This window comes from Coturnix japonica, chromosome Z (assembly GCF_054131305.1).
Source record: "Coturnix japonica strain WE chromosome Z, WE-NBRP24, whole genome shotgun sequence".
Lineage (NCBI taxonomy): Eukaryota > Metazoa > Chordata > Aves > Galliformes > Phasianidae > Coturnix > Coturnix japonica.
Genome location: NC_140702.1, coordinates 5,023,465 through 5,033,931, shown reverse-complemented (window position 1 = coordinate 5,033,931; position 10,467 = coordinate 5,023,465). Strand labels below are relative to the sequence as shown.

Below are 10,467 nucleotides of genomic sequence, written 5' to 3'. Positions count from 1 at the left end.
TGAAGATAGCTTGAGGTGATCTCACTGCCAGGTATGTGCCATATTTTGTCCCCCTGCATGGTTTTGCCACAGGGTATGCGAGGGTAGTTCTGAGGAAATATGTCCATACTGTGCTGTGTGAATAGAGAAAACAGAAGTGTGTTTCTGCTCTGTTCCAGTTCTTCGCACTTGCTGTGATGGGTGCTGCGTGCAGTGAGATCAGCCGTGAGCCTGAGGTGGCGGCGACAGAGGTACAGTATGAAGTTGTGGCTGGTCTTTGTTCCCTGTGTTGAGCCAGCAGAGGGAGCTGCAGATGTACTCTCCTGCAGGAAAGAACGGGCCAAAAAGGGCCTGGCCAGCTGTCTGCGCCAGTGCCATTGCTGATTAGTCTGGGTAGAGAGAGATGCATCTTTGCATGGCCTGGCAATGCACACCAGGAAGAGAAATAACTGTGATGAGACATGCAGCTCCTTCTGAAGTGCTCCTGATAAGGACGGAGCGCATTTGCTGCAGCTTTCTCTGCAGATGTGCTCCTCACCTTGAAATCCTCCTGGTTTGTCCGCAGCTCCTGACCACGGCCTGTGCTCTGTTTTGCAGGCTGATAACATGCGGAAGCCGCAGCTGGAGCGTGCTATGTCATCGATTAACGTTCCAGCGATTGCGGCAGCCCATGTTATTAAGTCCTACGTCGCCCAGGGGCCGGGTGAGCTCTCCCTTGAGGTAAGCAGTTAGAGGCGTTCCTTGTTGTCATGCATAGAAGAAGGCAGTCGTTTGAGCTGTGTTTTCCTACCAGATTTGCTGAATGTGGGATTGACGTTTCAATCTCTTGCAGGTCGGAGATCTGGTGAGCATTGTTTCTATGCCACCAAAGGAGCTGAGCCCCTTTTGGAGAGGCAAGCGTGGCTTTGAGGTAGGCACACGTTTCTGACTAGAGAGTAAAATTTGAGTAGAGTCAGTAATCTCAGGTTGGAGCTGCTCTGCCTGCACAGGATGGCTGCTGGATGCAAACGGTTGCCCTGTGTCGGTGTCAGAGGACCTTCCCTTTCACTCTGGGTTCGGTCTAATGCCCACCTGTCTTTTTGTTCTTATTACAGGTTGGATCTTTCCCTGGTGAGTGCGTGGAACTCATCAGTGGAAAAGTTCCCGAGTCCCTGGTCAATTCCTTGCCAAAGCCAGGTACATATGTTACGTTTGATAATGCGGGTTAGTAAAATGGGGTCAGAATGTGGCTTTAAGGGGGTTCGTTAATGCCCAAGTTCAGCAAGCTTAGCAAGAAAACTGCATTAAGCTCCTTGGGCACCTCCAGGGATAGGGAAAATCTGTTCTTGCATGTCCTTCTTGGAAATGCTCTTCCCGTTGTTACATGGCCTGTCAAATGCATTATGTTCAGCCTCATCCAACCGAGCCAGGCCTGAAATGAACTGGTTTCTTTGATTTGTTGTGCAGTGCCAAGGAGACGGGGCAAGCTCATCCCCTTCCTTCGTTCCCTGGTGAAGGCCCGTCCCAGGAGAGCGACGGAGCCGGAGCCAAAGAAGGAAGGGGTGTTTGGGTGTGACCTGGGGGAGCACCTTCTGCGCTCTGGGCGTGATGGTAAGGAACAGCCCATTCCCGAGATCTTCCTCCGTTGGGCATCTAAAGGTGAAAGGGAGATCATATTTAGCAAGTGTTTCAGCCTGAAAATGCAGGAAGCCTTCTGGCCACAGAGAGCATCCTGCATCCTTTTCCTAGCTCTTCTGGTCATGAGATTGGATTCCTCCATTCCAGAGGGAGCTGTGATGGGACTTGCAGTGTCTGTGGCTTTGCCAGAATTACTTTCTCCAGGCTGTTGATAGGTTGTAGCATTTCTGGAAAGCCAAGAACATGTCTCTGTGCAGTTTCCTCACAGCTGTCTCTGCCAGCTTTCTCCTCTAAGGAGGAAGCAAGCGTTAGCTCAGCTGGGCTTAGTGGATGGGATATGCGAAGGTCACGGCCTGAACCAGGACTTGAGTAAGAAGCTGAGCTAACCGCTGGCTCTTGTTCTGTAGTCCCCCAGGTCCTCCAGAGCTGCTCAGAATTCATTGAGCAGCATGGCGTAGTCCAGGGGATATACCGCCTGTCCGGCGTGGCGTCGAGGATCCAGCGACTACGGTAAGAGTGCTGCAACTGACACAGCTGTCAGTAGGGGCACATGTCATACTGAGGGTGTTCAGAGGAACCCATTTCTTTTCTTAGCTGTATTCTGTGTGGCTTTGGACTTGTTTTCATCTTTCTCAAAGCCCTCTGCCCAATTCTGTGTCCTTCTCTGCAGCCATGAATTCGATACGGAGCAGGTTCCTGAGCTCAGCGTCCGAGAACTTCACAGCGTGAGCTCCCTGTGCAAGATGTATTTCAGGGAGCTCCCAAACCCGCTGCTGACCGACCAGCTGTATGACAAGTTCTTGGTAAGCTCAGGGCAATGTCTTGGAAATGACACATACCTGTTCCCTGGGTGTGCTGGCTAGTGGTTGCAGCAGTGCCCCAGCTCTGAGGTCTTCTTTCTGTTAGCCCCATGATGCATGTTCCCCAACTATTGGTAGAATGGGGTTAATAGCAAAGTGGACTTGGAGATGAATGCCTGCTGCAAGGAGCTGCACTGCACAATCAGGCAGTAAAGCCCCCATAGCTTGCGCTGCTTGTCCTTGATGGCACAGGTTGCGTGCTGCTGTGTTCCCCTGATGCCTCTTGGAAGGCATCGAGTCTGCCTCGGTGCTGACCACCAGCGCGCTGTCCCCATGTTTCCCAAACCTGTGGTAGCTCTCCAGCCTGACTGGTGTCTGAATCCCTTCCTGCCTTTTTCCAGGACGCTGTTTGCGCTGCCACAGAGGAGGAGCGGGTGCACAGAATGCAGGACGCCATCCAGCAGCTGCCCGCTCCTCACTACAGGTCAGTGCTGCGCTTGGTCTGCTGAGCTCAGCCCTGCTGCCTTTCAGAGGGCGATGATGCTATTCTGAAGTGCACTGCAGCACGGCTTGCTTTCTGGTGCTGAACATCTGCCTCTCTTGTTTTCCAGGACGCTGGAATACCTGATGAGACACTTGGCGTCTCTAGCCGGGAACAGCTCCATCACCAACATGGACACTAAGAATTTAGCGATAGTGTGGGCTCCAAACCTCTTAAGGTAAACTTCTTTTTCCATTTCAACATGCTGCTTACTTCTGCTCTCCCCCAGCCCCAGGGGCACAATTTCTAGATGACAGTTTGTACTCACTTGTTTAACTGGGACTTCTATGTCCCTGATCATCCAGGAGAATTTTGTCAGTGGCATCGCTGTTTGCCCACTGTGGAAGCCTTTAGAGCCCAATTTGACAGTTTTTGGCTACAGAATTTCAGACTTGGGGAAATGACTTGTAAGATCTGCCTTTTCTTCAGATCCCAGCGGAGCCCATCTGCCTGCACAAGTGGAGAAGCTGCCTGCATGGAGCTGCAGACCCAGTCAGCTGTGGTGGAATTCCTCATCACCCACGCAGATGTCATCTTCTGCTCCAAGTCCACACCAGCCGTGGTAGAGGGTGAGCGCCTTCCTCCATTAGCTTGATGTTGATCTGACACCTTGATCCAATCCAGGTCTTCTCGAAGACCTTTGAAAATGCTCTAACTGTTGAGGAGACAACAGGCTTCTGGGCTTAGATTAGAATATGGTGCCCCGTTGCTGGATCCTCAAAGTGTCCAATCCCAAACCTTACATTGAGAAAACTGTCACTGCCATTAAGGTGTTTTGCAAGCAGGTGAAGCTTAATTGAAATGTGGCAGCAAAGCTTTCTGAGAACCCTGTCCCCTAGTTTTTATAGGGTTTTTGTTTGCCTGTTTTGATACCAAGAGCTGCTCTTAATTATGGCTGTCATTTGCCATGAGCATACCCCTGAGCACATGGTTATTTTGAGATCCTCTTCTTCCAGTGGCTCGGATAAGCAAGTCTGAGATAAATGCAGAACTGTGATGGCTGTGCTGCTGCTTTCTGATCCTCCGTCTTACCTGTGGTTTTCCCTTGCAGGGCACTGTTCTCTGGCCGGGCCGAAGTCTGTGTGGGTGCCTCCTGCCACAAAGCTGCTCACCGTGCAGGAGGCACAGGCTCAGAGAAGTGGCCAGAGCAGCTCTCCCACCGTGACACGGAGCAGCGACATCGTGGTTGAGGAAGGCCCCGCAGCTGTACTGGGCAGATTCCATACGGTCATTGATTTTCTATCTGAAAGGTAAAGAGGAATTCTTTTTCCAGCCCCTATCATCATTGGTTTGGTGGGTTTTATTGGTTTATTTTTTGCTTGTTATATATATATGAGCCTGCCAGCTCCTGTCCTATCCGGCTGTGGAGCCTTTGCTCACATGCTCTGCATCTTGATTGACATGGTTGGGAGGAATTTAGCCAACAGGACTTGAGGGCTGAGCTGTAGGAATGGAAGCATCCTCTGCTGTTTGAAACAGAGCGCGTTTCTAAGCTGTGTTTCAGCAGAAAGCAGGCAGTGCCAGGAATAGGGAACTGTTGGCAAGGGCTCGTTGCAGCTCTTCCCTCACTCTGCACCACGACTGACAGCATGCTCTGTTTTCTCTCTGCAGACCAAGTTCTCCCAGTAAGAGGGCAGAGTCAGCAGCTGGCAGTTGGCGTTCCTGCTTCTGCCTGGGCACACCATCCCCTGTGGCCGAACACCAACTGCAGAGCAGCGCCAGGGAGCCCTCCGAAGTAGAAGTCTTTGTCCTGGAAGGTAAGGGTGCAAATCCAGCTTTCAAAACACTGTTTGTCAGCAACACAGCTTCATGATTCAATTTGCGAATGTTCGACACTAACCACTGTGCATCTACTCCTTCCTAGGTGACTCCAGCCCTTCTGTAACCCGAGGACACAAGGCATTTGATGATGCCGCATCCTGTGCTTCCCTCAATGGAGAGCTCATGGGAAGCACAGGATGCTTCAGTTCAAATGACAGCCTTCAATATGACAGCAGTGACGGAGAGAAGAACATCATCATCGTGCAAGCTCTCATTCACCCCATCCCTCCTGAAGCTGCTGACCTGAGCCTGCCAGACACTACAGGCACCAGCCGGGACTGTGACCCAGAGCCTTTTGAGGACAGCCCAGCCCAAGCAGTGCCCGAGTGCCCAGAAAGCAACACCTCCATGCAGGCTCAGGTCAGCGACACTGAGGAGAAGCCGAGCATCTCGGAGGGGGGCATAGAATCAAACCACCAGTCCCAGGCTCCAGGCAACAGCACGGTCTCTGAGCCACTCTCATGAGACAAGAGAGGATGAGTCCCATCTTTCCTTTAGACCTCACGCCCCCTCCTTTCTCCTATTGAATAAAGGCACGATTGTGCTCAATCAACGCCTTGATTGAATTCTGAGTCTTCATTCGCAGAGATTGGGATGAATGCAAGAAACATCAAGGCAGCTCAGCTTGCAACGCTCTGGCTGTGGGCTGCGTGCAGGGACACTGTAACCATACAGGGAAAGGCTTCCACTGCTTCCTAAAGCTGTAGTCCAGCCCTGCTACTGCTCTGTGGCACAAAGCCCTGAGGGATGTTCCATATTGTTAACCTAAGTGAAGCCAGCTTCATGCACTGTGTTTTGTTGTTGCTGGGTGAGAGGGGGATGCACGTTGGTGAGAAGATGAGCATTGCTGGATCTGCCACGAGTGTCCCTTCTGCCTCTAAGAATATGTCCTAAGTAGGATGTGAACACTGCTGGCACTTCCTCATTGCACGTGCTTGGAGGATCTTCAGTTCTTGCACATTCAGGATGTCTGTCAGTGACTACGAGGAAATTCTCCAGTACTAGGAATTCCATGAAACAGTTGGAACGGGTAAGTGTCATCTTTGTACAGAAACAGCACGCCTAACAGTCTGTCTCACCACTCTAGAATTAATCTGAGAATAGATTGACAGCTCTTGTCAGTTCTCTAAGTCAGGTTTCATTTGGATAAACTTGAAATTGGATTTTTGAAACCAGTTGGAAATTGATGGTGCTGATTACCTCTTCCTCTAATTAAAGCATTACACACAGTGTATGCTAGGTACTCTGCTTTATCTGTAATATTATATTAGAGAAGAATTCACACTCAACTTTAAACATCTGTGTTTTGATTTGTAGGTGGTTTTGCAAAGGTAAAACTTGGGTGGCATCTTCTTTCTGGTCAAAAAGTTGCACTAAAAATCATGGAGAAAGTTACTTTAGGGGTAAGCCAAAAGGCATTTAAATATGAGAATATCTTCTGTTGGAGTTGTGGAGTTCTCAAGAACACGGGGGCAGGTGGGATGGTACATAGGAATGCAGCCTACTGGTCCCATTGCCTTTTGAAAGATGCTGTAGAGCTGGAAAAAGTTTAACAGAGCACCACAAATCTTGTTGCTGGTTGTTCAGAGGGCAGTATTCTCTGGCTGTAAAATGGAAAAAGTTATTACATCATTACATTATGTCATTACAACATTATTCCATTATTACAGCAACTTTACCAAAATGTCAATGAAAATGCTGAATGTTTTACTTTTCAGTTTTCACAGCTCTGTTTCAGAATTTCTATGGGAGTGATGTCAGTCATTGCTGAGTTGATGTTGAATTGTGTACTGTCCCATATGTGCTTGTTCTGTTCCACAGCAGTCAGGTGTGGTACCTGGTATGTCACAGTAGTTAGCGATTTCATCGCTTGCTTTTATGGTCTCTTAAGGATGACTTGCCTCATGATAAACAGAAATTGATTCCATGAAGAACTGAAGTCATCAACATGTTTGCCCATTGGATATCACTATCCCATCGTGACCTGCTGGCCAGAGCCTCAGTCAATCTTCATACGCACCCCCTCTCCCCACCCCGTAGGCACTGAGAAGCTGCCATGAGGTTCTTCTGCACTCTGAACAAAAATCATTCTCCCCAGCTTCTCTTCTCTGAGTGGGAGCTTCAGCCCCCTGCACAGGCTGGAGGTCATCCACAGAGTTTGTTTCAGGTTGTTATCCTTCCTGGCCAAAAACCAGATACAGTATTGTAGATGTGGTGCAATGAGTGTTGAAGCAGGAATGACTTGTCCTGGTCTGGTTGTGCTGCTTTTTAATGCAGCTGATGATCTTGTTGTACTTCTTTTCTGTCAGAGCACACTGCTGGCTTGCATTCAGCCTGTGGTCTCTCACCACTTGTCCTCCTAGTCCCCAGGTCCTTTCCAACAGATACAAGCTAGTATTTCCCACCTGGGATATTGGAAGATGGGAACTTGCCAGCAGTCAGTGAAGATCTCTGAGACAGCGAGAGCGAGCGAGCTTTGAGTAGATTGGGAACCACTGTCCACAGCAGGAAATAGGAGAAGAGCAAATATGTTTCCTTGGGCACTTGGGTGGAAATCATTCCTGACTGCTTTCTCATCCACCGGGAAAATCTGCTGATTGACAATTTGAAGCTGATAGACTTTGGACTCTGTGCAAAGCCAAAGGTAAGAGGATCTGTTAAATCAAATACAGTGTGCCCCCAAGTAATGCATGTTTGACGCCTGTATGCAACAGGGGCTTGTCCAAACAAACACCCTAAAATCAAGCTGTTTCTGTGGCTGACATGTCATTGCATCTTGTTTGGAATGGCCTGAACTGTGTGAGAGTGGTTAACAGATTGCTCAGAAGCACAGGTAGATAATTTTCTCTAGCTAGACTCCCTGTTTTCGTAGTCTAAGCTGTAGATAATCTTGTAGGTATATCACCTGTCTTATGCAAGGGTCTGCAATAGGAGCATGGGGTTGGTGTGTCTAAGGAACCTTCTAAGGAAATGTCTGTAGGATGAGATTGTGGATAGAATAAAATGACTTTTGCAGGTGACGTACAAATCCTGTGATTGCATATGCTTGAACTGAATTGTTCCTTGATCTTAAAACTGATTTCCAGAAGCCTTTATTAACATGTAAGATGGGTGCTGGTAAGAAAGAATGGGAAGACTGCCTTACTGATTCCAAGTGAATTACTTATCCTCAAATGATTTTTCCTGGCCAAAGTTAGAGCCTCTCACAGGTAATCGAGACCAACAGGCTGTTGTTGCACAATCAACAGACACAATCTAGATGATCAGCTGAGGAAGATAAAGCATCATGCCAAGGGTACTAGATAAGTGAGCAGCTTGAGATCTGCACATTTACGTGATACTCATGGTCTTAGACAATATTTGCTTAATGAGATCACATTGAATGAAAGCAAAATCTAAGATTAATGAAAATATACACAGGAGAAGAAGCCTCTGAGGCTTCTGAAGTGTTATGACCAGAAGACATAAACTCTGTTAAAGCAAACGTTTCTCTCTCTTTTTTGTGTTCTTCCAGGGAGGCCTTGATTACCACCTGAACACATGCTGTGGAAGCCCAGCTTATGCAGCACCAGAGCTAATCCAGGGCAAAGCGTCTATTGGCTCAGAGGGATGTAGAGCGGTGTTTGTTTCCCCTCTTTCCCTTCCCTCTCCACAGAGCATTTCAAGGCAGTGGAGCTCAGGTAGGCTCTCTTGGTTTCCCTTCTGAATTCTGCTAGGTTGCATTGCTTGGTAGCTCTCAGAAGCTGTCAGTGGCCACAGACTAGAAAAGTGCAATTGGTCTCAGTTCACACAGCTGGCTGGTTTGTCTCTGGCTAATCCTGAACTGCCTCAAGCGACTGCTTTGGGGCTCTACAGAACAGCAGCTTCAGAGATCTCTTTCTATTACTAAGTTTTTGAAAGAGCAATTTGCTCTGTTAATTATCCATCATTTTTGTGCAGTCTGTTTTGTCAGACTTGTCCTTAGCTTCCAAGTTGGATGTGAAGACTAGTTGGCATTGTGATTACTAAAAATTGGGAGATGTCTGGAATTTTGGAACCCACTACTTGCAGTTGTCAATCTGTCCAAACTGGTCTGGTTTGGAATGCCCTCATCCTTCTTGAATCGCTCTGCTGTTAAAGGCGGAGCAATTCCTACAAGTGCCATGGCCCCACTGTTGTTCTAATTCTTGTTTCTTTGTTTTCCACACACTGCTTTTCAAGCCTCCTTTTTCTTTACAGTCCAAGTGAGAATTGCACTGTGAGGTGTCTGAACCTTGTTGTGCCTCTACATAAAGAGAACAGCAGCAAAGCCTGACAGGTGACTGTGCTGACAGCTCTCGTAGCCAGTAACACGTAACTGTGCTAAATCCCTTGTGACGCCTTTGATTCCATTTTTGCCAGTGAAATCTTTGTAAAAGGAACTGCAGCAGTGTGATGAGCTAAGGTGAAGATGCTGGTTTTAGTAGTGCTCTAAGCTGAGTGGAAGAACAATTGAATGAGGGTTATATGCTTTCTCTGGGATGATAAGGTTTTATTTCTTGAGGGAAAGAGCCAGCTTTTCATGGGCTATATGTGGGCTTTGGCAAGGGCAGACAATCCAGTCTGTCAGGAAGCCATTTGAGGTGCTTCAGGTTTGTAAGCTTGTCTTTTTGTTTTTCATGCGGATATTTGGAGCATGGGCGTACTGCTGTATGCTCTGCTGTGTGGGTTTTTCCTTTGGATGATGACAAAGGAGAAGTATTTTCTTGCCAATGGGCTGGATTTTTTGTATCTGGTTCTTCAACTGGCTGCTCCCTATACTGTCTGTAGTAAAAATATAGACAAATCTATTGATTTCCCAGAAATGAATGTTTCTAAATGCCAGCTCTTCTCATGTCTACGAAGAGCAAAGTTCTACATTTGCTATTAGAATTTCCTCTTCCAGAATCAGGAGGTAATGTAGGACCCCACAGATTGCCTTCAGAATTTAACAGTTAGTTCTGTTTCCTTTGGGAGTGCATAACAACCTGAGCACATGAATTGAATGACGTGGCTTTTTAGTCTGGTACAAACTCTGCTGTACACTGAAACTTGGTCCATTTGTAAGCAGGACTTGGTCCATCTGTGCAGGACAGCAGAAAACCCGTTGTGCTAATTGTGATGCCAAGAAGCAGAATGCGGCAAATGGCAGATGATCCAACTGCTTCAGGTGTTCATTTCCTTAAAACTGAGAATAGTTTTGGGCTGAGAGTTTGTAAGCAGAACGGAGCTCTTAAAGCTGTCAGAGATTATTTCTGCACTGTTCAATTCTATCTGCCTAACATACTCTAAAACTCTGACTTGTTTTAAGTCTGCTGCTTGAGTCTAATCAGGGTCATAGTGTCTTTGTGCAGTGGAGTGTGTGGGGAGATTGTTGCTGCAGATCCTGGGAAGTTGCTGTGTATTTGCAGACAGTGGCTGCTGTTGGTCACTGGGTGCCACTGTTGCTCTGATGAACAGCTGTGCTGTGCATGCAGCACAGCATGCTGTGCACGCCATGGAACTAGGAATCAAGAAGAGAGAGAAGCGTCACTTCTGCTCTAGTAAAAGGTCTCATCTGCTGACAGGCTTTTGTACTTGAATTCAGAACTCAGGACCTGTTGCCACGGAGGGACTAGTTGCTGAAGTTGGATGACTCTTTCTGTTTACTCCTTGTAATATGTAGCCATAACTCTAACTATTTAAAAAAGAATCTGAAATCATGGCTAATTA

General features: G+C 47.6%; 2 protein-coding genes across 2 annotated transcripts; both read left to right on the top strand.

The window, feature by feature from the left end:
- The first annotated feature begins 580 nt into the window (after nt 1-580).
- LOC146753666 (rho GTPase-activating protein 32-like) lies at nt 581-2,459 on the top strand. Its single transcript, XM_085529409.1, has 6 exons — nt 581-699; nt 812-889; nt 1,074-1,155; nt 1,426-1,569; nt 2,004-2,106; nt 2,267-2,459. The coding sequence occupies exons 1-6, from the start codon at nt 586-588 to the stop codon at nt 2,457-2,459; spliced, it is 714 nt and encodes a 237-aa protein (XP_085385535.1). The 5' UTR covers nt 581-585.
- Nucleotides 2,460-3,010: 551 nt separating this feature from the next.
- Nucleotides 3,011-5,311, top strand: LOC146753665 (rho GTPase-activating protein 32-like). The gene is made up of 5 exons (XM_085529177.1): nt 3,011-3,115; nt 3,367-3,506; nt 3,989-4,187; nt 4,549-4,694; nt 4,802-5,311. The coding sequence occupies exons 1-5, from the start codon at nt 3,024-3,026 to the stop codon at nt 5,221-5,223; spliced, it is 999 nt and encodes a 332-aa protein (XP_085385303.1). The 5' UTR covers nt 3,011-3,023; the 3' UTR covers nt 5,224-5,311.
- The last annotated feature ends 5,156 nt before the right edge of the window (nt 5,312-10,467 follow it).